Source organism: Panthera onca, chromosome D2 (assembly GCF_046562875.1).
Source record: "Panthera onca isolate mPanOnc1 chromosome D2, mPanOnc1 haplotype 2, whole genome shotgun sequence".
Lineage (NCBI taxonomy): Eukaryota > Metazoa > Chordata > Mammalia > Carnivora > Felidae > Panthera > Panthera onca.
In genome coordinates, this window is record NC_138349.1 from 29,328,057 (window position 1) to 29,355,549 (window position 27,493).

A 27,493-nucleotide genomic window follows, 5' to 3' on the forward strand; every position below is an offset into this window, starting at 1 on the left:
TCTATCAGATTAAGGAAGTTCCCTCTATCCCAAGTTTGTTGAGTGTTTTTATTATGAGAGGATATGGGATTTTGTCAAATATTTTTTCTGTGTTGAGAAGATTGTGTGATTTTTGTAGTTTATTCTATTAATATGGTGTTTGACTTCTGGATGTTAAACCAGCATTGCATTCCTGGTATAAATCCTACTTGGTCATAGTGTGTAACTGCTTTTATGTTGCTAGATTCAGTTTACAGGACAAAGTGAAGAGTGGATCTGGAGGGGCAAACAAAAGATCTCCAACACAGTTACCAAAGACAGTAATATAGTCAGGACCGCCAATCCAGTGCTCTTTTTCCACTAGCAAACTAATTCATGAGCATATAATTTGATGAGTACAGCGAGAAATATATAAAATATAAAGACGTGGTCTCTTAGCCTCAAAATACTTATAGAATTGTTCAGAAGAAACTTATACCTACGAGAATAATCAGTAAATATTTAAAAACAGGACTAAAGTGGTGAAAAATAAAATCAAGGTAGGAATTACCTTATGCTTCTTTTATATTCACATAGTAGAAGGCTAAAGTATTAGCTTTAAAACTCAATGCCTGGCTTCCTGGGAGGGATTTTAAACTATCAAAGACTGACACTAGAAAGCTAGGCTATAAGAAAAGAACGAACACTTAACAGGTACTCACTACGTATTTGGTGTTTTAATATATTACTTAACCAGGATCCATGGTCATTATTCTTGACTTACAAATGAGGTAATTAAAGTTCAAGAAATTAACTTTCTCATGCTTAAACTGGGAACTAGGATATCCCAGGTATGTCTGGTTTGCCTAGGAGTATTGCTGTCTGTACTACAACCATATACCAGAAGCATCTTAAAGTAGAAGACCTGACAGTTAGTAGGCTAGCATTCAAGTCTCATAAACATTAATTTGTTATTAAAGTTTGAGCAACTCACACTATCTCTCACATCCCTAGTTAATCTGTATTAAAAAGAAAATAGAGGTGATAACATGGCCTGCTATTGTCTCTGGAAGATCATACAGAGAAGTCCACGCATGGGGGAGGGTTGGCCCAAAACACTAAATATGATTATATGTACATGTATATGTGATACTTACATATTTGTATCTATATTCAAAGCCAAGAATGAAAACTATTTTTTGAAATAATTATTGTCTTTGCTAGTCATCTGAACAAGCAAGAAAAGAAAAACAGGTTATTGTTGATTTTTAAATAGTGTGCCTCTCATTTTTAATAAATTATTCAGCAAATATTCTACATTGAAATTATACCTGAAGAAGTGCCTTTAAATAAAGGCAAAGCTATTGCTACACACATTCATTAGTACCCAAATCTATGCACACTTTTCATAGAGGTTATGCTAACTAGCTTTCTGACAAAGGGCAAGCTCTTTATATTATGCTTCAGTTACTCTCCTAAAGTAGAAATAACAGCTCTATTACTAGTTTGTTATTGATATAAAATGAGGTTATTTTTTTTAATGTTTATTTAGTTTTGAGAGAGGCAGAGTGAGGGAGGAGCAGAGAGAGAGGGAGACACACAATCCGAAGCAAGGCTCCAGGCTCTGAGCTGTCAGCACAGAGCCCGACATGGGACTTGAACTCATGAACTGTGAGATCATGACCTGAGCTGAAGTCAGATGCTCAACCAGCTGAGCCACACAGGCGCCCCTAAAATGAGATTATTTATGAAAGTGACAGATAAAGCTAGTGATGAACTTCACCATTTGGGGCCTGCTTACAGGCGAAGCATCTTTCATCACTAGAATCCATTCTCCCTATCTGTGGCCTCAGTTGAAAGAAATAGCTATTTTGCTAACTTCTGTAACCTCCCAATTTTTACTATAGGTCTTTGTAAATTGTTAGATGAACCTTACGGTTAAGTCCTTTCTCTATCTGGGAGCAGAGGCACCCAGTAAACATTAGAGATCACTTCTGCCTTTATAAGTCTGGAAACTTTCGTATCCTGCTTTCCATGTCTGGAGATTTTCATGTTGTATCATTTTATCCTGTGTCTTTAGTGTCTTGCCCATCTAATGAGTACATAATAAGGAAAAAAAAAATGAAAGAAAAAATATTCCCTTTTATATTTGGCTACAGACTGTATTTAGGATAAGAATAAAAGACTCTACCATTACAGAATGAAAATTTTTATTTTACAAATGAAAAAGCAAAATACTGCTATTAAATTGACCCTGAAGTCACACTCTGAATTCCTATCTTACAGTTCAATTTTCCTAGTTCATCAATTAATTCCACAAAATAGACTAATTAAACCTTTGTCTGTGGAAGAAGCATAGACCACATTTAACCATGATAATGGAGATGGCTGGCAAGATTAAGCAAAGGAATTGATTGTAGCTCTGTTTGAATTCTTTGTCTTCTTGGAAACAGTCTCTATAGCCACGTGAGATTTAAAGACTGTGACTGTCCTGGCCAGAGAAGAAGGTCAAAGCTGTGTCAGAGAATTAAAAACCACTCTTCTACCTTTATCTTGTGATATCCATGTCTCTCAGAGAGGTCTGGCTAAACCAGAATATTCTTTGCAATAGCATTCAAAGTCCTTACTTGTGCCACATCTGTTACCTTTAGAGAATATTCTGAGCTAGAAAGAGAGGCTCCCATGGCAACAGAGGAATTTCTGCAACAGAAATAATAAAAGGACAGATAATTATATAACTTGTTAAATGAGCCCTCCTACTGGCACTTCATTTTATAGGCTACTTAATGGCAAGAAGACAGGAGGTCAAGGGCTTGGATTCTCATATTTCATAATTTTTACGAATTACTTACTTAAAAGATCTAGTAGCCAAATCTACCTGACAGTATACTTGATTTTATATCTAGTAATGTAGTTTTGTTTTGTTTTGATTTTTGAGAGAGAAAGCACGAGCAGGGGAGGGGCAGAGAGAGAGAATCCCCAGCAGGACCTGTGCTGTTAGTGTAGAGTCCAAGCTCATGAATCATGAGATCATGACCTGAGCTGAAATCAAGAGTTGGATGCTTAACCAACTGAGTCACCTAGGCGCCCCTCTAGAAATGTAGTTCTAAGGCTCTTGCTTCTTTTATATCTCATTTTTCCCAATTCTAAACAGAAATAATCAACTACTTAACAATTCAGTTATGTGAATCTTCCAAAGTGTAATAAAAAACTCGCAATAGTTTCAATTTCTTAATAGTGGCATAATTTCAAAACAACTAAAAATAGGGAACAAAGGTGAGGGATGATTGACTAAGAATTAAAGGTAGGAGGGATAAAAATGACTATGACTCCTCCATCCTTATACCATAGTTATTAACTTCACTAAAGGAAATCACAGTTGAATGCACATACATACATACTGACTCATTTGAAGCTTAGCTGCTGAATTAGAGTTTATTATTAACTGGTCTAAGTTTAGCAATGACTTAAATATATAAAGATTCACCTAAGTTCAGAAAAGCCTGCTTATATGAGGCAGGATAAAACCATTTGCAGTTGAAAAACTGCAAGAACAAGGTAATACTTATGTATTAATCACAACATTCCATTCATTAATCATACCACCAATAAGGTCTTCCTTACTGGAAGGAAATCAGGAAATTCAAGATTAATCCATCCCTTCTTACATGAATCAAAGAATATATTCTTACCGAAACTTCATTCCTGAATCTCTAGCAGACCGAGCAGAACAGTGAAATTCTGTAGCACCCGAACCCTCAAGGATCCTTTGTAGATTTCTGTCTGTTATGCCACCCCCTGTTGGAAAAATAAGTAATACATTAAGAAGAATAAAATTTTGTATAAAACTTAATGACTAGCAATGGCTGCTTACTCTACCTGAAATTCCCATGCCAAAATTTCTCATTGACTTAAGAGTTACTCTCTCCCTACTATGCTAGAATGAGATAAGAAAGGAATGATAAAAGACAGACTATAGACTCTGGAGAACAGTTAACTAATAAGGTCACAGAACCTGTATGGTGGAATCTTATACATCTATTGGTTCATATAATGATGCTATATATTACTGACTTTAAAAAGATTGTTCTAGGGCAAGGAAAAATCTCTATCCCCACTCCCTCTCAATTAAAGCAAAATCAAAACAAAAAGTAAGGATAGGTTTGAGGAAGAAGCTACAAAAGCACAGCCTCAGAGATGTATCTGAAAGACACAAATTCTCTAACTAGTATTCAAAGAGCACATGACTTGGAAATGGGGAAAAATGCAAGGTGTTGCAGTTTATTCAATATAATATCAACTTTGTTTTTCACAGAAGCATCTGATTCTACTTTATTAAAACTGTACAATTAAGAACTTGGTAAAGACTCATTTGTTTTGTTGAACAATCTCTTAAATATTTGTATACAGATAATCATATTCTGAACTAATACCAGATTAAAAATATAACATTACTGATCTTTTTATTCTTCTTTCCTAGTATATAGTATGTATTTAATAAAGATTTTTTAATGACTGATAAATTATGTACTTGGTAACTCAAGCTATTCAAGTCGTTGAAGTAACTTGACTTTACACACTCTTTTGGACTCATCAACTTGTTTTTTCTTAGTGGTACAGTAATATCACTGAGCCCTAAGAAGTTGAAAGAACATAGGCTTATTTTAGACACGTGTAAAGATAAAATGCCATGATGCTTTTAACTTTAAAATACCTAAGGATAAAAAAAGATAACAAATGTGGCAAAATGTTAAATGTAGGAAATGAGTAAATGAGTATTCTTTATGCTATTTTCTACTTTTTTACATGTTTGAGAAAATTAATATGAAGAAATTAAGATTATCTTTATATCTCTTTCACTCTGATTCTAGATCCCCTTATTAATTCTTTAAAAATTGTTCACCTCTAATGAGCCAGAATGTACCTAGCTGATTTCATGGTTATCATCAGGAACATATGTCCCAACTGTTCTAGTAAAAGGAAGAATTCAGTGATCAGAGATTTTCAAGAACCAAGAGAGTATTATATTTGTCCAGAGATACCGCCTAAATGTTTGCTTACACCTTGTTAACAACTAGGACGTTTGGCCCTAACTCAACATAGCAGCATCGAACTTGGTGTGCCTCACCAGAGATGAACATCCATCCACATTCACAAAATTCTATACTACGGAAGATGGAGAAACCCCAATCCCAATCTACTTCCTTATTTGCTACTCTCTGAGCTAATCCCTGCTAGAATGTTCTCCTTATCTGAAGTTTTAAATTCCAGCACACATTTCTCAATCTTAAATTTTTAATCAAATTACTTATTCTTCTCTCTGAATACCATGTATTAATACTTTCTCTCATATCATCCTGCCTCCTTTGTTCTTTCTTCACTGCACTTCAGTGTTATACTAACAAATGGATAGATAATTAAATACCTGGCATTACCACAATCCTGCCTTTTGCCTGAAAAAAGAAAAAAAACACAAATTTTAATATCTTTCTCTCAAATGAGATATAAGGCAGTGAGAACAGAAACATGAGTGAAAGTATATTAAATTTTAAAAACTATTACTAGTGCCTAACTTTCAATAGGTCATCTCTAATTCTTTGGGATCTTGGGTAAGTAAGATGTTTAGCATAGTAACTCTTTCTATTCAGAAAGGTTATTTTATTGTATTGCTTTGAAGACTTGGTACTGTGATGAACACAAAGGAGACTATGCTATAAACACTGAATAATCACATCACCTTAAGAAAAGTCATTACTGAAAAATAACATTAATTCTGAGTTTTTGCTATGCAGCGGAATGGAAGTAGTTGAATTTAAACAAGATTTTAGCAGAAAACAAAGCACAGCATAATAGTAAATTACTGGGGGAAAAAAAAAAAACCCTATTCAAGTCTTGTATCCTCAACTAAATTCCCTAGCTTCTTATATCAGCTAAAAAAAAAAACCCATGAGTCCATTCAACTGGGTTTTAAGTAATAAAATCAGACTATATGGATTAATTTCTGATAATTCTGGAAGACAGGTATTGAAGTTTCTTTACCTTTATTCAAACTTTCATTACATTTCCTAAATAAGCTTTAGGGATATACTCAGTATCACTGAAAGTCAAAAGGATATCACCCCAAATGCAAATTTAGCAGAACTACTAGTAGCAGGTAGGTAGTGATGACAGAATAAAAATTACACATTATGTCAAGCTCACTAATTTTCTGAATAAAACCATTTAAATTGTATGGAAAATGAATTTTTTCACATATGTTTCCTGAGAGGAGTCTTTAATACCAAACCAGCCAATTCTGCCACTCAAAACAATTCCAAGTCATTTGCCTCAACTGTGCAGCTTATTATATGCACACAAAGTTGGGTATATAATCTTTCTTCTATTGGGTACTACTGAACTATTAAAAAATTCAATTAAGAACCATAAATAGGGGCGCGTGGGTGGCTTAGCCGGTTAAGCATCCAACTCTTGATTTCAGCTCAGGTGTTGACCTCACAGTTCCTGAGGTGGAGCCCTATGTCGAGTCCCCCTACTCCCTGGACTGCAAGCGAGGAGCCTGCTTGGGATTCTCCTTCCTCTCTCTCTGCCCCTCCCTCCATCCCCCTCTCTCAAAATAAATAAATAAACTTAAAAAAAAAAAAAGAACCACATATAGCTTAGTTTCTTTTTCCACAGAAAAAATGAAACAATTGATTAATACAGTCAATAAATACAATTAATGTTGAGAATACTTAACTTCCATATCATGTCCAGTTAGGACAAATAAGAAAACAAAACGATTGGCTTAGTGTGGGGAGGGGAAAATGGGGACTGGAGAAAAAGGGGTAGTGCCATCCAATGTGGGAAGGACAGAAAAGGAAAAAGAGGATATGAGAGAACAGAAAAGAGAAACCAAAAGAATGGAATAAAGTAAAAATTAGCTAACTTCTGTAATAACAAATGTGAAGAAGGGAAGATAAGCAGAAAGTCTCAAAAGCAATAAAGCATAAAAACAGTAAAAAGGGAAGGTAATAACAGTAGGGAAGATGATAGAGATAATCATGAGCAGAGGGAGAAACAGCCTTCCCTTTACTTTTAATACAAGTTATACTTTAATGAGCTCTAAGTAACCAGCAGTGTAGAGTTAAGATAAGCGTTCAGTACGATTGGTGAGGGTCTTTATGTAATAGCCACAAACTCTAAAACAGCTTCAAAGAGCTAGATATAAGAGTTATCTTGTGAAAAACATTCCAAAAAATTTTTTTGAGAGAGAGGGCACAAGTGAGCGAGGGGCAGAGAGAGACACAGAGAGAGAGCGAGAGAGAGAGAGAGAGAGAGAGAGAGAGACAAAGAGAAAATCCCAGGAGTGGCAGAGAGAGACAGCGAGGGAGAGGGTAACAGAGAGAGAGAGGAGCGGGGCTCACCTGAAGCAGGGCTCGTGCTCACCCAAGTGGGACTTGGACTCACCAACCATGAGATCGTGACCTGAGCTGAAGTCAGATGCTTAATTGACTGAGCAACCCAGGCACCCAAAGCATTCCAAATTCTTTTAGTTAAAAACTGATATGCTTGATCTGCACATTGAATGCAATCCCAATCAAAATTGCACCAGCATTCTTCTCAAAGCTAGAACAAACAATCCTAAAATTTGTATGGAACCACAAAAGACCCTAAAGAGCCAAAGTAATGTTGAAAAAGAAAACCAAAGTGGGAGGCATAACAATCCCCAATTTTAGCCTCTACTACAAAGCTGTAATCACCAAGACAGTATGGTATTGGCACAAAAACAGACACATAGACCAATGGAATAGAATAGAGAACCCAGAATTGGACCCACAAATGTATGGTGAACTAATCTTTGACAAAGCAGGAAAGAGTATCCAATGGAAAAAAGACAGTCTCTTTAAGTAAATGGTGCTGGGAGAACTGGACAGCAACATGCAGAAGAATGAAACTAGATCACTTTCTTACACCATACACAAAAATAAACCCAAAATGGATGAAAGACTTAAATGTGAGACAGGAAACCATCAAAACCCTAGAGGAGAAAACAGGCAGCAATTTTCTTTGGCCTCAACCACAGCAATTTCTTACTCAACACGTCTCCAGAGGCAAGGGAATTAAAAGCAAAAATGACCTATTGGGACCTCATCAAGATAAAAAGTTTCTGCACTGCAAAGGAAACAACAAAACTAAAAGGCAACCGATGGAATGGGAAAAGATATTTGCAAATGACATATCAGATAAAGGGTTAATATCCAAAATTTATAAAGAATTTACCAAACTCAACACCCGAAAAACAACCCAGTGAAGAAATGGGCAAAAGACATGAATAGACACTTTTCCAAAGAAGACATCCAGATGACCAACAGACACATGAAAAGATGTTCAACATCACTCATCATCCAGGAAATACAAATCAAAACCACACTGAGATACCACCTCACACCAGTCAGAGTGGCTAATATTAACAACTCAGGAAACAATAGATGCTGGTGCGGATGTGGAGAAACGGGGAACCCTCTTGCACTGTTGGTGGGAATGCAAACTAGTGCAGCCACTCTGGAAAAGTGTGGAGGTTCCTCAAAAAATTAAAAATAGAACTACCCTATGACCCAGCAATAGCACTACTAGGAATTTATCCAAAGGATACAGGAGTGCTGATTCATAGGGGCACATGTACCCCAATGTTTATAGCAGCACTTTGAACAAGAGCCAACTTTTGGAAATAGCCTAAATGTTCATCAACTGATGAATGGATAAAGAAGATGTGGTTCATATATACAATGCAATACTACTTGGCAATGAGAAAGAATGAAATCCCATCATTTGCATCAACATGGATGGAACTGGAGGGTATTATGTTAAATGAAATAAGTCAGTCAGAGAAAGACAGATATCATATGTTTTTCCTCACATGTGGAACTTGAGAAACTTAACAGAAGACCATGCGGGAAGGGCAGGGGAAAAAAATTGTTACCAACAGAGAGGGAGGGAGGCAAACCAGAAGAGACTCTTAAATACAGAGAACAAACTGAGGGTTGATGCTGGGCTGGGGTGGGGGAGAGGGGAAAATGGGTGATGGCCATTGAGGAGGGCACTTGTTGGGATGAGTACTGGATGCTGTATGTAAGCAATGAATCACGGGAATCTACCCCCCAAACCAAGAGCACACTGTACACACTGCATGGTAGCCAATTTGTCAATAAATTATATATTTTTAAAAATATTAAAAAGAAAAAAAAATGATATGCTAGAGGTGTCTGGGCGGCTCAGCCAGTTAAGTGTCCGACTCTTGATTTTGGCTCAGGTCATGATCTCATGGTTCATGAGATTGAGCCCCGCCTCAGGCTCCGTGTGGTCAGTGGAGCCTGCTTGGGATCCTCTTTCCCTCTCTCTCTGCCCCTCCCCTGCTCGCACTGTCTCTCTCTCTCTGTTTCTCAAAATAAATAAGTAAACTTAAAAAATTATATGCTGGTGCAGAAGGGGAAACAGAGACTGTTAAATTAGTTAATGACAATACGATAAGGTGCAAAAAAAAAAAATTTCTTTTGCAGATATGAGTCAACAACAACTTGTGCTCTATAATGAGGAAATTAGAACCCCCCAGACTAGTATTTAAGTATCAGGGCCTCAGTAAAATAATCAAAAGTGACCTCCAAGTCCAGCTTCTGGCATATATGTCACTGAAAAAGCATATAATTTTTCATGACATCTGAATTATATGTCATTTTGGAAAGACAGCTCCAAAGTTACCAAAAAAGCTTATATGTATACATACTGTGAAATCTGTAGACTGACATTTTGTAGATTTTTCAGAGAACCTCCTTCTGATCAACTTTTTTTTTTTTAATTTTTGATTTTAGAGAGAAAGAGCACATGAGCAGAGGAGAGGGGCAGAAGGAGAGAGAGAAAATCCCTAGCAGGCTCCATGCTCAGCATAGAGCTCAACCTGGGGCTGGATCCCATGGCCCTGGGATCATGACCTGAACCAAAATCAAGAGTTGGATGCTAAAATGATTGAGCCACCCAGGTGCCCCCTCTTCTGATAAATTTTTTAAACCCTGATCAAATTGATCTATCATGAAAGTGTTTATCAACGTCACTTTACTAACTCATCCATCTATCCAACAAATATTTATTAAGTGCCTACCATGTTATCAGGCACTGTTCTGGATATAGAGAATATTATGGTTGAAATGACCCAGCATATGCCACTGTGGCATAAAAATAATTTTGAGTTGAAAGCATTTGAGTTCCTGAAATTCCTTATCTGCCCTAAAAGCAGAGCCTCCCAAAAGAATTCAAAAAGAACTCAATGGTCAAAATTCCCCTCTGGGAGCAATTCATCAGCACCATACCTAAACAAGACATTGTCATTAAACTTTCGTATCTTCAATCTATTCTCATTAGGGTGCACCTATTTATCTTTCCAAAAAGTCTTTCCTCCCACCCCACAAATGCTTTTCCTCCTTCCACTTCTAAATTCCTAAGTGCCCCTCCCTCTACCTCCTCTTCACCTATTAAGATGGTATGTAAGACCCAAATTCTAAGCACCTCCTTTAGTCACATTTCTTTGTGAACTCCAATATATATACATAAGTGATTAAAATCTTTTTTCCTCCTGCTAATCTGTGTTTTGTCAGTTTAATTCACAGGCCCTCAAACATAAAACCTAAGAAGGCAGAGAAATAGTTTTTCCTCCCTGACACAGTAAACAAGATAATGTTCCTACTCTTGTGCAGCTTTCATGTTCAAGGAAGAGAGACAACATATAGGTATATTTATGTAATAAAATTTCAGGTAGCTGTAAGTACAATGAAAAAACCATAAAGCAAGGTAATGAAACAGAGCGTAAAAGGGGGATGGGGCTATCGCACAGAATTTAATAATTGTTAAGAGAAATAAGTAGAACAAGGCCATTTAGTATTCTCAAATGTGCAAAAGAAAAGCATCCATAAACAAAATGTTTACTATCTAGAAAGCTGAAACGATTCTAGGAAAAAAAGTCATTTAAAAAAATGTTTATTTTTGAGAGAGAAAGAGAGAGCTGGAGTGGGGCAGAGAGAGAGAGGGAGACAGTGGATCTAAAGCAGGCTCTGCACTGATAGCAGACAGCCTGATGCAGGGCTTGAACTTACAAACCATGAGATCAGGACCCCAGCTGAAGTCAGATGTTTAACCCACTGTGTCACCCAGTCACCCCCCCCTCCCCCCCCAAAAGTCACGTTTAACTGTTTCTTCCAAGTGAAAGCTTTTCAACACATGGACAAATTAAATGAATTCTGACACTTTGGGGAGGGGGGTTTCCATAAGATTACTGAGAACTGTATGCTTACCTAAAGCTATCAAAGTGATTTAACAACATAAAGCACTTACTAAGTATCAGACTTTGTGCTATTATCTGAAGTAATCCACAACTATTCTAGGAGGTAGGAGGTAGGTGCTATTAAAATGCTAATGTTGTAGATGAAGAAACTGAAGTTTAGAATGGTTAGGTAGTTTGCCCAGGCTTACTGTTAATAAATGGCAAAACTAGGATTTAAACACAGACTTTCTAATCCCCAAACCTAGGCTTTAACCAGTATATTATACTGCTAGATAACTGCTTCAAAAAGTAAAGTTAGCGTTATCTCACTTATATGTGAAATCTAAAAAAAAAGTCCAATACATAGAAACAGAGAGTAGAACATTGCTATCTAGTGAGGAGGTGGGGAAAACAGGGAGATGCTGGTCAAAGGGTACAAAGTTGCAATTATGCAGGATGAGCAAATCTACAGATCTAATGCACAATGAGACTATAGTGAATACTTCATTGAATTCTAAAAATTTGCTAAGAGAGTAATATTTCAGATGCTCTCACCACACACACACACACAATGTAACTAGATGAGATGCATATGTTAATTAGCTTGACTGTAACTATTTCATTATATATATATTAACATTGAAATATCATGTATACCCTAAATACATGGAATTTTTCTTTTATAAAAAAGAAGTAAAGTTAGCGTATGAGAATATTTAACTTAATGCTTCCTGCCAACCAATGATTAAACTACAAATTACATTCGCAACACAGTGATAATGAAATGCAAGACATGACTATGGCAGTTATATCTACATTATTCTCTACTCCACAGTGAGAAAAAATTTAAAAATGAATTCAATTCTTCTATTTTAAAACCCTTCAGACTTTCCCACTGCCCCAACGATAAAATACACACTCCTCAACAGTTTTCAAGGCTGTGGACAGCATTCTTCTCTTTACATCCAATATTCTGGTTTCTTCAATATCTTAGTAAGTTACTCTTTCCTGGTCTTTGTATACACTATTTCTTCTGCATGAAGCATTCACCTATTCCCCTTACCTGCTTTTACACAGATAACTTGTAATCATTGCTCAAATGAATGTGTGTGTGACTCTTCTCCTGGGAGCTAACTACTGCCAACTCCATGCCCAAAACTGGGGTTAATTCCTCTCAAATGTGCCCCTTTGTACCTTTAAAAGTTAAAAAAAAAAAAAAAAAAAAAAAGAGTGGGTGGGCACCTGGGTGACTCAGTCAGTCAAATGTCTGCCTCTTAAATTTTTTTTTTAATATTTATTTTAGAGAGAGAGAGAGAGTCAGAGACAGAGACAGAGTGCAAGCAGGGGAGGGGCAGAGAGAGAGGGAGACACAGAATCCGAAGCAGGCTCCAGGCTCCGAGCTGTCAAAACAGAGCCTGATGTGGGGCTCAAACCCACCACCTGTGAGATCATGACTTGGGCCAAAGTCAGAAGCTTACTTGACTGAGCCACCCAGGCACCCCCAAATGTCTGACTCTTGATTTCAGCTTAGGTCATGATCTCACAGTTGCGAGACTGAAGTTGGGCATGGAGCCTGCTTAAGATTCTCTCTCACCCTCTCCCTCTGCCCACTCCTTGCTCTGCGCATGCTCTTTCCCTCTCTCAAAAAAAATATTATTTTTTTAAGTAAACTCTACCCCCAACGTGGGGCTTGAACTCACTATCTCGAATGAGTGGCATGCTCTACCGAGCCAGCCAGGTGCCACTTAGTACCTTTTTTTATAGCACTCTATTACAATTGCTTGTTCTATTAAAAGTGCCTGTTGTGCAACAAACTCCAAGGGCAGTGACTACACACACACACACACAGGTCACCACCACAGTACAAATGCCCTGCAGTTAATATATACTTAATAAATACTTGTAAAATCAGTAAGTTCCAGACTAGCAAAGTCACATCAGATCCTTAGATGAAATTTCTGAAAATTATTTTCATGGCTATAAGAAAGTGAACATAATTAGATTTCTATACAGAACACCAAAAAAATATTAGTAACAGGAGAAGTAATAATAATAAACTAACATGTAGTAAGATCTATTATATGTCAAGCACTATGCTAAGGCTCTTACATATCTTCTCTCTACCAATCATCAGAACAACCCTATAAAGGAAGTATTAAACTTTTCTCAATTGCACACATAAAGGAACAGAGGATGAATAATCTACTCAACATTACAAATCAAATAAGTATCTGAGTCTTAAATCCAGAACTCTCTTGTCTCAAAGTCCATACTCACTAACTCAAAATGGCTCTGGACTGGTGTCAGAAAAACAGACATACCACAATTACAAATTTGCCTGCTCTACAAATGATGCTAACTCACCATGGAAATTCATACAAGGGTAAAACATATTTCCTCCTATCCTGATAGATAGGGAGAGGTGAAAGAAGAATATAATTTTAGGTTTAGAATTCATTTCCACGTGATAATTATTTCAAAATTTTTATGGGATCCCCTGAGTATACATAGGCTGACGGTGAGATGATGTGGCTTAAAACAATGTAATGCTAATGGCAGAGAAAAGATAAAATTGGCTGTGGTTATCCAAGTTAGATCAAAACCTTAAGCACTGGTTACAATTTGACTTCAAGAGTCTTAAACACTAAAATGCTCATGTGAAAGAAATAAGAATTATATAAATATATTTCTGCCTGCTTGCTTTTCTGTATAGGGTAATCATTAAGTCAGTATTAGCTTCATAACCTCGCTGAACAACAGAATATCAGGAGCAAGCACAACAGAGTTAGGAAGAAAGGAAACAAACTGTGTGTACCTGATCTATGAGTCGCTTTATTAGGGGTAGCCCTTCTAGTGCCGAACTGTCACATCCACTGGTCAATACTCGTTCAAATCCCAGGGTTAAGAGGGTCTCTAGAGCTGCCACTGGATCATGAACCATGTCAAAGGCTGAAATAAATAAAACTGATTTGAATTTTGAACACATATCCTCTAATACAGTGCTTTCCAAAATGTAGTATACACACAGAGGTGTGCTGGACCTAGCCTGTATTGGCAAGCCAGAGCCAACTGTTAAATATTCAGGAGTTCTGCAAGCATGATTATTATCCACTGACAGCCTGAAATCAGTCAAGGTGGGAGAATTTAAACCACAGAACTCAACAAATACTATGTACCAGGTCTCTCTTCGTCCAAGAACTAGTTTACCAGGACACCACAGTCTACATACCATCATGGTACGTGTGAACATTTTAGATGGTACCCACCTGAACAGATTTATTTACTTAAACACAGATTAAGAGTGAAACATTTCCATTTTTCATGAGGTATAAAAGTTTCTCTTTAAATTCACTTAAGGGGCGCCTGGGTGGCTCAGTTGGTTAAGCATCTGACTTCAGCTCAGGTCATGATCTCACCATTTTGAGTTCGAGCCCTGCTTCGGGCTCTGTGCTGACAGCTTAGAGCCTGGAGCCTGCTTCAGATTCTGTGTCTCCCTCTCTCTCTGCCACCCCCAGCATTTGCACTCTGTCTCAAAAATAAATAAACATTAAAAAAATTTTTTTAATTCACTTAAGATTTTATTTAATGAAAATTATTACATACATTTGCACAGGTAGCACTCAAATCACTCTAAATGTGATAGGCAAGTGACTCAAATTTGGAAAACTGCTCTAAGGCTTCAGACAAACTGGACAAACCTCACTTGAGACAAATATTACACTATTTCCTAAAAAGGCCTTGGTTCACATTCTCATTATTGATTAATATTTTGTACTATTCCATTTACTCCAAATACTTATGGCTCACAGTACAACAATTGTTCACAACAGACTATATAAACTCGTAATTCCCTTCTACTTTCTAAGAGACTTCTCTCCTCCTCAGGGAGGAAAGTGGCACTAGGAACCTCAAAAATAAAAACTTCTGCTTTGGTTCTCAGCACTGTTACATGATTTGGAAGTTCTAATCCATGGCAGATTAAGGTTAGACCCCTCTACATTACCCGTTAGCGTATGCAGGCAGCTAAATGTACCACAGAGATTTTTCCTTTTTTTGTAGCAGCGCCTCACCAGTGATTATACTATCATACTATCTCATTAAATGCATGAGTGAAAACAATGTAGAACTTACAACAATGCAAAATTTTGAAAATACAAAAATATTTTTGTTAAATGTATTGAAGGAAAAGAAATTTGAAATGATTTTCTTAGTTTAAGAAGAGAAAAATACATTCTATATGACACATGTACTTTTTAAATTATTTAGCATGTCAAATTTTAAACTATATACTTTTCAGATAAGTGTTTACTGATTAAAATTACTTTTCATATTTACAAACTTTTTTTTGGCTACTCTCAAGGTGCTGGATTTTAAACATTCTAACATCTTTTAGTTATTGCTAGTTTATGAGAAGCATTGCTAAACAGCAAGTCAAGAAAACAGTTTTCTGGTGGTATAATCCATTTCAAAAAGCAACAAGAATAACAAATGCTTTATCTCTAATTTCTGTAAATAGATGCAAATGACAGAGCCCACTCTTATCCTAATCTTTGAATGCTTACTCGAAACGGCAGAAAAACATTCAACAATTTCTCATGCATATATCAAGTAAAAAAAAAGTTTTGACTGAAGACTTCTTTCTTTTCACATATAACGGAGCGCCCTCTGCAGGCAAAATTGACTTGTTCAGTTTTACTAAGGTTTAACAAAAGTGTACGGAAATTAGGACTACCTGATTTATAGATAAGAAGTATTTTTTATATGAAACTATCAGATAATTTTAGAAACCATTCTGATGTAGACAAGCTATCAATAACGCACTTTTGTACACAATAGTGAGCATCTGTTCACTGACTATCCAGCATCTATTTCTTCTTTCCTCCTTCCTAATAGTAACCAACTCTTATGCAGATATCCACCCCTTTCCCCACCTCTGCCCAAGAATCTTATATTCATCTGGGAAAGCTGGTCACATCACTAGTTCCTAGAATGGTCTTGTCTGGCTTAAGCCAGGCAATACATTTCATTTCACTGGCCACAGCACTTTATTCTTTTTTTTTTTAACATTTATTCATTTTTGAGACAGAGAGAGACAGAGCATGAACGGGGGAGGGGCAGAGAGAGAGGGAGACACAGAATCGGAAGCAGGCTCCAGGCTCCGAGCCGTCAGCCCAGAGCCCAACGCGGAGGTCGAACTCACGGACTGCGAGATCATGACCTGAGCTGAAGTTGGACGCTTAACTGACTGGACCACCCAGGTGCCCCACAGCACTTTATTCTTTTGGGGGTTGCACATGATCTAAGGCGTCTAATAAAAAATGAATCTCAGGATTCTTGCTTGGAATGCTGTGACAAGTACATACACTTGTAGACAATTCCCACTCTCTCCCTCTATTATATCCCACCACACCAGCATTTACTTTTAACAACTTTTCATAACTAAGTTTCAAATTGTGCATCTCTAAATTTATAACAGTTATAAAGAAACCAACTGGTAACACTGTAACACTTTATGTGTTCCATAAAAAAGTTATGGCATTTGGTAAAATTAGAAAACTGACACCGTTCAAAAGAACTTCTAAAATGGAAATGACTCACCTCGGTGGAAAGTGACTGGCAGAGGACGGCATATAGCTACAAAAATAAAGTCAAATAACAATATAAATGAAGAGATCGTCACTGGTTGGTGTATATAGAATTTTCCATGTTAGATGGGACTTTTTTATTTTATACTGTCCTCTCCTAAGAAGCAAAGACAGTGAACTAAGATAATAAAATGGCAGCCTTCCAAATTCAGAATTCTTATGTTTCCATTAATCTCTGATTTTCATTAAAAGAAAAAATGGTCATCCATTCTTTAGCCAGACTAAATAAAAATTATGCGATCTGGTTATTTATAAAGGCAGCATTACATCTATTACTTTTACCCCTCTGAGAATCTTCAAGAAATACTTCGGCTTAGAATTATAAGTAGTATGCTTCTGTCCTCTACACATCTCCCCATCTTCAACAACTGCAATAGCCTTTGAAGTGTTTGGTGCAGTGATTAAAGGAATCGAGGCAAACTTCCCTTAAACCTTCCAGGAACAGCAGCAGAACTTGATCCATAACAACTGAGGAGTCAGTAGGACTAGAACGTATACCTAGATCTGCCCCAGACATCTAGATAACTGTTTAAAATAGGTCAGTATAAGTGCCTGCAGGTGTGACTGAATTCAGTTTTGCAATTGCATTGTTTTTTTTTTTTACTTGCAGTGACACACAATGTTATGTTAGTTTCAATATCAGAAGTATTCAATGCAATCATCATTAGAGGCTTTTTGGTCTCAGATACAAATTCTTACCCACAAGGGACATGCACAACTCTTTGTCAATGTGTCCATCTTCAGTCAATGCTCCAAATACCAAACCATCAGCACCATAAAGCTTGGCAAGACGAATGTCAGCCTTCATCACCTCAACTTCACGATCTGAATATAAAAAGTCACCTCCACGCGGCCGAATCATCACAAAAACTGGAATCTGGACACACTGCTTCACTACTTGAAGGACACCTAAAAGAATATAGAGAGCAGACTAATTAAAATTCAAATGTGAACTAACATCTCTAGGAAGTCAATAAAATTTATTAGCTCTTGTGTATCACTTCTATAAGAAAAGGAAGCAATGACTGAGGCAACCAGAGATAGATCTAAAGAGAATGACAACCCTAAATTTAAAAATGTGCATATAATAGAAGTTAAATAAGAAAACCAAGGGTAAAAAAGAGCAATTTAGAAAACAGAAAAAATTTACTGAATTTTTAAAAGCACTTGTCAGTTGACTAAAGAAAAATCATTTTGCTGGTATGTAACATTGGAAAGTGAATTAACAGGCTCAATATTCTGCCAGTGTATTCCATAAAATCCAATGTTTCCTTTCTAATTGATTACAGCTCTGTTTAGAACCTACTATAGAGACGTTTACATAGTTCTAAAGTTTATGATCCTTTAGGAACAAAGAAATTAATCAAAGCCTTTTTTTAAAAGAGTTATGTAAAAGGAAGCAAAGTTCTACTTATTTGTGATTTTATATAGAGATCTATGAACAAAAATACCTAAATATGACAAAATTCATGACTAATTCAGAAACCTCAATAGTATATATCTTCCATGACTGGTGTTAGTTATATCTTGATAAACCCATCTTAAGCTGAAAAGATCTTAAATCCAAATGCCTTCATTACACCTAACCTACTGAACATCATAGCTTCGCCTAGCCTACCATAAACACGCTCACAACACTTATATTAGCCTACTGTTGGGCAAAATCATCCAATGGAAAACCTATTTTATAATACAGTGTTGAATAGCTCATGTAATTTATTGAATACAGTACTGAAAGTGAAAAACAGAATGGTTACATAGATACAGAATGGTTTAAGTGTATTGGTTGTTTACCCTCGTGATCGCATGGCTGACTGGGAGCTGTGGCTGCCCAGCATCATATGAGAGTACCATACCACAAATGGCTAGCCTAGGAAAAGTTTAGAATTCAAAGTACAGTTTCTACTGAATGCATATTACTTTCACACCATTGCAAACTCAAAAAATCATAAGCCAAACCATCATCTGTTGGGAACCGTTTGTATAATTTCTGTGACAAGTGCCATCGTGTTTATGAACTTACTTCTTTTTCCTTGCTAAAAGATCCCCAATTTTGCATGGAATAGCAATATGCCCAGCACCAAGCAATGAATCATGATTACAACTGCAAAGAACAGATTGCATTCAAATTTAGAGATGGTCTGGGGATTTCACAGAATGGCCAGGGAATGCCCTCCCTTAGTGAGAAGATTCCAAAGGTCTACAGCACATATAAACCTTTATACTAAATAATGCTATCATCAACCTCACAGTAACATAGAAGAGTCAAAAATTCATACAGGGACTTCTGCTTTTGACCAAGACAGAGTAACAGGAACTGGATTTATCCTCCTACCTATATTAACCAAAAAACACATATGAATATGAAAAATATATGAAACAATGGTTTGAAAGACATTGTATGTCAAGCAACAAAGAACAATGATGCCTGAAAGATGGGAAACAAACGAGATAAGCTCTTTATTTAATCCAAATTACTACCTTGAGGGTTTTCTAGGCTGCAGTATAGAAAGGGGGAACCCAGGTGGAGGTCAGAGAATTCTCTGAGTTGAAGAGACAAAACTGAGAGTCCAGGGAGACCAAATGACTAGAGTTCACAGGAGAAAGTACCAGTGGGAAGAGAAAGAGAAATCTGGAGATTTGAAGAGAATCCCCTTCTAATATTCAGCTCAGTAGTGATGAGTGCATATATGCAAGGAAACCATACAAGGGCCAGGGGAAAAAAATCCACTGAAAAGAATTAGAAAGAAATAGTGCCTGTCATTCACACCTGGTGCACCAAAAATAACACCTATTCCCAACAGGCATATAGGAAAAGTTGAAGATTCATGGGGCACTGGATAGAGAACACAGAAGGTTCTTGCTTTTGGTAGTGGGGAATAGTTAACTCTAGACTGACCACTGCTCCAGACCTGCTTAACAAACTTTAAAGCCAGGACCCAAAAAGAACAAATTGTTTCCAAATAACGTAACTGCTTGAGAATGTTTATAGGAATGCAAACATATCCAGGACCCAACAAAATAAAATTAATGTCTGGAAGCCAATAAAAAATTATCAGGCAGGAACACAAGATGCATCATGAGATGATAAACCAATCAAATGAAACCAACCTAGAACTCATACAGATGTTAGAATTAGCAGCCAAGTCATTAAAACAGCCACCATAACTTTACTCCAAATGTTCAAAAGAGTTCAGAAACAACACGCTTGATATAATAGCCTCAAATTAAACTTCTAGAAACGAAAACTATAATGTGTGAGATGAAAAACACACAGTGTGGGATTAATGTCAGATTAGACATTGCAGGGAAAAGATTAGTAAACTTGAAAACAAACCAACAGGATCTATGCAAAATGAAACACAGAGAAAAAGGAGATTAAAAAGAAAAAAAGAGAGGGGCGCCTGGGTGGCTCAATTGGCTAAGCGCCTGACTTTGGCTCAGGTCATGATCTCACGGTTCAGGAGTTCAAGCCCCATGTCAGGCTCTTTGCTGACAGCCTGCTTCTGATTCTGTGTCTCCCTCTCTCTCTGCTCCTCTCCCACTCACGCTTTCTCTCTGTCTCAACAAAACAAAACAAAACAAAACAAAACAAACCCAACATAGTTCATCAGTGAGTTGTGGGACAACTTCAAGCAGCCTAAAACAAGTATGTGACATCTTTGAAGGAGGGGGTAGAGTATATTGAATGCTGAAAGTTTTCTAAATGTGATGAAAACTATAAATGCACAGGTCCAAGAAACATGAAGAAAACTATAGTCAGGTACATTGTTATCACATTGCTGAAAGCCAGAAATAAAAAAATTTTAAAGCAACCACAAAAAAGAGACATACAAAAAACCAAAAGCAAAAGCAAAACCAAAACCAAACAAACAAAAAACCACCACCAAAAATCCACAAGGTATGGATGATAGCAGATTTCATACGAAAGACAACACCAGCAAGAAGAGAGTGGAGAAATATCTTTAAAGTACTGAAAGAAAAAAAAAAAAAACCGTCAACCTAGAATTCTACACCCAGCAAAAATATCTTTCAAAAATGGAGAAAGATGTTTTGAGACATACAAAAGCTGAAAGAATTCATCACCAGCATACTTGTAATACAAAAAATTGTTAAAAGAATTACTTCAGACCGAAAGAGAATGAAATCAGATGGAAACACAGACCTACACAAAGGAATGAAGAACACCAGAAATAGTAACTACACTGATTGTTTTCTCTTTTACTCTCTTTAAGAGATAATTGACTTTTTAAACAAAAAGTAGTGTGGAGTGTATGTATTTTTAACATAGATAGAAGATAGCAGTAAGATAGATGTATGACAACAGCAAAAAGACCAGGAGGGAAGAAATGAAGACAAAAGTCAATATGCTAAGGATGCCAGGATGGAAAGAGAAAAGAAAAAAAACCCTGGCCCTTGATATTACTGCAGAGCAACTAAACCAATAGTAACTACCTATCTCTCAACTTTTTGATGTACTGAATGAGGATCACATCTTTGATAGATTTATTCATAAGCATAAGCATTTCTAACTGATACAATATCCACAGCATAGTTAACACATTAGTAACATTAGTAAAAGATCTCAATAAAACATATTACCCATTGTCTCTGGGCTCTATAAACTCCTCCTAGAAAATATGAAAACCAGACACTTACCCATGCTAGGTGTGGTTCCTCCTTCCAGTAAGCCAGAACATAATTCAATCCGACCAGCACCTATGATAATAATAATAAAAAAAGCATTGCTCAATACAATAAACTTTTAAAAATTAAAAATTAAGAACAGTTTTAAGAAGCATTGCTCAAAAATTATCGTTCAAAATAAACATTTATGAAACAGTAAACTTAACACTTTTTTCTAAAATATAGCAAAGATTCTTAGAAACTGAGAGAAATCAAATTATAAAACCAGAATAACACTCTATTTTTAATCCCAACTATATTCTGCAACCCATATTGTGTTACTGATAGCCAAATTTAAGAGTTAATTCAAGTTAAGCTAGATCTCCTGAAAATTTGTATTAGAAGGTTGCTTCTCCATGAATAGGGATGTAACTTACAATAAATAAGTTTCTGGACTGATCACAGTGGAACACTGACTCTTCATTGATATTAACAATCTTTTCAAAGAGTGTCTAAGCTTTAAAAAAGTATAAGATAATTTTAAGTAGCTTAAATCAAGATAATTTCAAGAATAAGAGAATGCTGAAAGCAAATCAACTATCGGACTACAGCATCATGTCAAAAGAGTCTCAGGATCCAGCTTGAAAAGGCTCATACCAGCCAAACAGAGGACACTCTGAGCATCAGTAAGAATAACCATAATGGAGTAAAACACATCAAATATGTCTAAATCTAGATTCATATTGATAAAACAATTCACTGGGGGATAGAAAATAAACTCATTACCCAAAAATCAGTAAACAGCAGAAAAAGAGCAAGCATTAATCCTGCCTTTCTTATAGAAACTGAACCCCAATATAACCAAACAGTTGATGAAGGAAAGTTCTTTATAGAAGCATACTTCTAATAAGTGAAAAGTAAATAAATGTTAGAATTACTATAGTACCATTTTTCAAACCCTACTAAAATAGGCACTGCTAAAATCATTAGGTGAAAAGCTGAAAGAAAACCTTATAAAGGATGGATCAGGCTAACAATATCTGAATCCACTGCAGGCAAAAAGCCCATAGCTTGTTTTTGTTATGGCCTAGAAGTTAAAAATGTTTGTGTATGTGTTTTTCAAAAAATAAAAATCTTTACTGACACACAATTCACATACCATACAATTCACCCATTTAAAGTGTGCAATATATGGGGCGCCTGGGTGGCTCAGTCGGTTAAGGGTCCGACTTCAGCTCAGGTCATGATCTCGCGGTCCATGAGTTCGAGCCCCGCATTGGGCTCTGTGCTGACAGCTCAGAGCCTGGAGCTTGTTTCTGATTCTGTGTCTCCCTCTCTGTCTGACCCTCCCCCGTTCATGCTCTATCTCTCTCTGTCTCAAAAATAAATAAACGTTAAAAAAATTAAAAAATAAAATAAAATAAAGTGTGCAATATAATATTTTTTAGTATACTTATAGAGTTTGGCAGCCATCAACACAATTTTGGAACATGTTCATTACCCCAAAAAGAAACCTCATACCCTTTAGCAGTTACCTCCCCTTCTCCCATGCCCCCAAACCTTAGGCAACCACTAATCTACTTTCTTTCTCCAAAATTTGACCAATGTGGAAAATGCATATAGGTGGAATCATACAGCATGTGGTATTTTGTGACTTTTTTCCACTTAATGTTTCTCCACTTGCAATGTTAGAATAATTTCAAGATTCATCTATGTTGTAGCATGTATCAGCATTTCACTCTTCATTATTGCCAAATTAGGAATGGTTTTTACATTTTCAGAGGATTATATATATAAAAAAAAAAAAAGAATATTCAACCAAGACCAAATGCGGCCAGCAAAGCTGAAAATATATACTATGCTGCTCTTTACAAAAAGTATCCTGATTCCCATATAGATGAAAGATTGGGCACTTGCTGGAAATAGTAGATGCTGAGTGATGGGTATGTGGGGATTCATTATACTGTTCTACTTTTGTATATGTTTAAAATTTTCCATAATAAAATGTTTTTTAAAATTTCTGATCCTAAGATGATGGGAATTTCTTTTTTTTTTTTTTTTTTTTTTTTTTTTGCATTTATTTATTTTGAGAGAGAGAGAGAGAACACGCGCACACATACGCATGAGTGGAGGACAGGGAGAAAGAGGGAGAGAGACAGTCCCAAGCAGGCTCCATGCTGCCAGTGCGGAGCCCCACGTGGGGCTAGATCTCACTACCACAAGATCACGACCTGAACAGATATCAAGAGCTGGATGCTTAAACAATTGAGCCATCCAGGCACCCCCCAGGGATTATGGGAATTTCTATGCTTCCCATTAAAGCAGGTTCAGAACACAAAAGAAACTTTGAGGTAAAAATAATGTTAAAAAAAGATAACGATAGGGGCGCCTGGGTGGCTCAGTCGGTTAAGCTTCCGACTTCGGCTCAGGTCATGATCTCTTGGTTCATGAGTTTGAGCCTCACATCTGGCTCTGTGCTGACAGTTCAGACCCTGGAGCCTGCTTCAGATTCAGATTCAGCTCCTCCCCTGCTTGTGCTCTGTCTCTGTCTCTCTCTCAAAAATAAATAAATATTTTTAAAAATTTTAAAAAAGAGATAATGATAAAAGTCTCGATGATGAAAATGGAAGCAAATCTCTTAAATCATCTTTAAATCAATAGTTTGAAAAAAAAATGAAGTCTTTGCTAAGTTCAATTAAAAAAAAAATGAAGTTGGTGAGTAAGCACTACTGTAGACACTTGACTCAAAATGTGATCTACTGGAGGAGTAAGATTAGAAGATGATAATTTTCCAGTATGTTTTCCAGTCGGTTGGCTGTTTTCACAAAGATTACTAGGATCCTTAGTAATCACAATGGCTCCCAAGATCAGTTCAACAGGATTCATTTTCAGATTCTTACAGGGACTGCCAACTGTCATTCATTCTCTTTTGTCTTACCTCCTCTTTCTGCATTCACAGCTGACTCTACTGAATCAACACACACTTCCATGAGAAATCCATTTGCTGCTCCTAAAATACATGGAGAACAATGTAATTTCATGATGGTACTATCCATCCAGACCAATCTACCACCGTTATTTTATATTTTGCTGCCAAAATACAATGTCCAATGTCCAAATCCAATAATCCAAGTAGGTAAGTATACTAGAGACCATGAGTACAATAAAATAGCATACTGATTATTTTTTTTTAATTTTTTAAACATTTATTTATATTTGAGAGAGGGGAGGGGGCAGACACAGAATCCGAAGCAGGTTCCAGGCTTTGAGCTGTCAGCACAGAGCCTGACACGGGGCTCAAACCCACAAACCGTGAGATCATGACCTGAGCCAAAGTGGGTCGCTCAACTGATTGAGCCACCCAGGTGCCCCAACAGCATACTGATTATTAAACTGATGTCTCCAAACTATGAAATAAGTATACAAACATATGTATAAGAAATTACACTGAGGAAAATACACACTGAATGCCAAATTAATTTTCCTAAAGCACAGACCTCATCATCACATTCTAAGTTAGATTGTTTTTGATGTTTCTCAGCATTTTCAGAATATGTTTAAACGTTTTTATAAAGATCATGTTTAAGAAAAAGGATGGACTTCAAATTTTGGCCCTACTACTCATCTGTGTGACCCTAGACAAGTTACTTAGCCTAAGTTTTCTATGAAGCAAAATAGGCTTTAGTACCTACCTCAGAGTAGTGAGCACTAAATAATTCATGTAAACTGGAGAGTACTCACTGTGTGTTCAAAAACAGTTATCATTAATAAACTACATACTCTTTCTTCTATATACCTCCAGTTCCCCCCAATTCCCATCCTTGCTCTTGATTATGGCCATCTCTTCAATCCACAAAGCCGTGCCAGCTCCACTGCTGAATGGTAAAATCTTCCAAGACTCACATTACATCACATTTCCATATTTCCCCTCTCTCAAAGTAGGAAATTGTATCTCCCTCTTTTGAACTCATATAACTCTTCACAGATTATGTGCTCCTTTTTAAAAACTAACTGTACCTTTTTAAAACACTAATTACTTTCTACCTCTTATTATTATGTATATAGATAAGTGTTCACTCTTAGTTGACTTAAAGTTCCTAAATAAAGTCTTTATGTGAGAAATCTTTATCATCACCCATAGCAAGCACAGTGTCCACCCTGGTATACAACAGTCATGCAAAGATTTACCAGAGGCTGAATAATTATAAATTCAAAAATTTCAATCATGTATTTACACTACAAGTGTGATGAAAATAAAGTTTTGAGTTTTTCTGTAAGTGAAGCACATTGTTTTTGTTTACAATTCAGAATATTAAATGTACACTTCATGCAATAAGACCTGAAAGAATGTGCACCACATACTAATAATGGTTACTACTAGGTAGCAGATTTGGAATTACTTTTACTTTCCTCTTTTTTACTTTTCTATGTTGCTTTTTTTCCTACCCAATATTGCTTTTATCGTTTTAAAAAAGGCTATTTAATTTGAAAAACCAAAATCTATCATCTGCTTACATCAAATTGCAAAGGTCTCACGTATGTAAAAGAAGACGATCAGTCTCAAACTGTGAAAGAGTTAAGTGCCACACTATGTTCTCAACCAATAGCACTGCATTCATTCCAAGAGTTTGCGGATAGCCACCCAGACCAGCTGTCACATTAATCTGACTGGACAATGCAGCTGGGGTACCATTTGCCTCCCAGGAGAAAGGATGTTGCTCAGGAGATGGTGGAGGCGCACACACAAGGCTATGACAGCTGTCCAGGAACAAAGTTATTTGTGGGAATCAAAGACATTTGTTTGGAGCAGCAGTTCTCAAAGTGTGGTAGTCCAGTTACCTCTGGGGGCCTTCAAGACCCTCTCAGAGTCTGTGCAGTGAAAAGTATTTTCATAATAATGCTAAGACTTTATTTGCCTTGTTCACTCTCATTCTCTCACAAGTGGAGTGGAATTTTCAAGAGGCTACCTGACATGTCAGACTGAAAGCAGAAGCAGGTACAGCAATTCCATTAATCCAGATCTTCAAGAGATTTGCAAAAATATAAAATACTGGCATTCTCTTTGTTAGGAAGATATTTTTCACACACGCACACAGATGTTAGTGGTGTTAACATGTAATGGGTTTCCAGTTAATTAGCATTTTAAAATGCTTCCATTTCGAATACGGTCCATACAGATAGATTTAACCTATATAAATGAGAGGTCTCTAAGGTTCTCGATAACTTTCAGGAGGGGAAAGGGGTCCTGAGATCAAAAAGCTTGAGAACCGCTGGTCTGGAGGAACCGAGAGTTCACGAGGCGGAGGATCTGCCAAATTCCCCAGCACCTGCTACGCCACCCTGCCTGGCGCAGCAGCAAGAACTCGGGACGTGGGGCAGCCACAAGCTCGGGCACTTGGCAGCGGTGCGGCTTTGGGGACAGTCCTCACCCCCGCCGCAGCAGCTACAGGTTACTAAGAGGTCACCACGGTGAGGCGCTGTGTTCAGCGCTCGACAGCTAACAGTCCCAGCGCTGCCACGGGGTGGGGACTCGCAGCCTCGCGTGGCGACGGGAAACGTGGGGCTGAAAGAAGTTAAACAACTTGAACACGGTCGCACACTAGACGCGGCGGGATGCAAACCCACACATCTGGTTCCGGAGCCGCTTCACTCTCGCTACAAGCCCCTTCTCAGGCCCTCAGCTTCTACATGTTTAAAGCCAGAACTTGCCACGCTGAGGGATGTGAGAAGCCGGGGAAAGGACTCCGAGAGAAATCGCTACTACTCCACTGGCCAGAACTCCCGTAGGCCCGCCCCTGACAGCGAAAGCGGCCGACCGCCCCCTCCCCCCCCTCCCCGCCCCCTTCTGTACCGGACTTCCCGGACGGTATGCGCGCCCGTTTCCGCTCCGAGGAGGTCCCCTGCCTCTTCATGCTCGACGCGTCCCTCCCTCGTGCGTCTTCGCTTTCTACTCAGGGTCTGGGTTCCGGCGCGCGCG

At 37.3% G+C, this 27,493-nt stretch overlaps 1 protein-coding gene across 4 annotated transcripts; it reads right to left on the reverse strand.

Moving 5' to 3' along the window:
• Positions 1 to 2,151: 2,151 nt before the first annotated feature.
• CUTC (cutC copper transporter) lies at positions 2,152 to 27,481 on the reverse strand. 4 transcript variants are annotated; one of them, XM_060641785.3, is made up of 9 exons: positions 27,368 to 27,481; positions 24,455 to 24,526; positions 21,550 to 21,609; positions 17,590 to 17,799; positions 16,844 to 16,879; positions 14,061 to 14,194; positions 5,384 to 5,411; positions 3,651 to 3,756; positions 2,152 to 2,658 (listed from the first exon to the last, which is right to left on the reverse strand). In XM_060641785.3, the coding sequence occupies exons 1-9, from the start codon at positions 27,426 to 27,428 to the stop codon at positions 2,544 to 2,546; spliced, it is 822 nt and encodes a 273-aa protein (XP_060497768.1). In that variant the 5' UTR covers positions 27,429 to 27,481; the 3' UTR covers positions 2,152 to 2,543. The 4 variants fall into 4 exon arrangements, with proteins under 4 accessions (XP_060497768.1, XP_078290845.1, XP_078290844.1 ...); XM_078434719.2 differs by lacking the exon at positions 27,368 to 27,481 and adding an exon at positions 27,142 to 27,332; XM_078434718.2 differs by lacking the exon at positions 27,368 to 27,481 and adding an exon at positions 26,032 to 27,129.
• Between the last annotated feature and the right edge of the window lie 12 nt (positions 27,482 to 27,493).

Bases quoted from the DNA above. Each gene is read 5' to 3' on its own strand.
- CUTC (XM_060641785.3), bottom strand. From the start codon at position 27,428: ATGAAGAGGCAGGGGACCTCCTCGGAGCGGAAACGGGCGCGCATACCG. The intron at 14,195-16,843 runs GTGAGTCATTTC...TATTTATTTCAG, and splicing joins GCCAGTCACTTTCCACCGAG to CCTTTGACATGGTTCATGAT. The intron at 5,412-14,060 runs GTACACACAGTT...TTCTTTTTTCAG, and splicing joins TAAAGCGACTCATAGATCAG to GCAAAAGGCAGGATTGTGGT.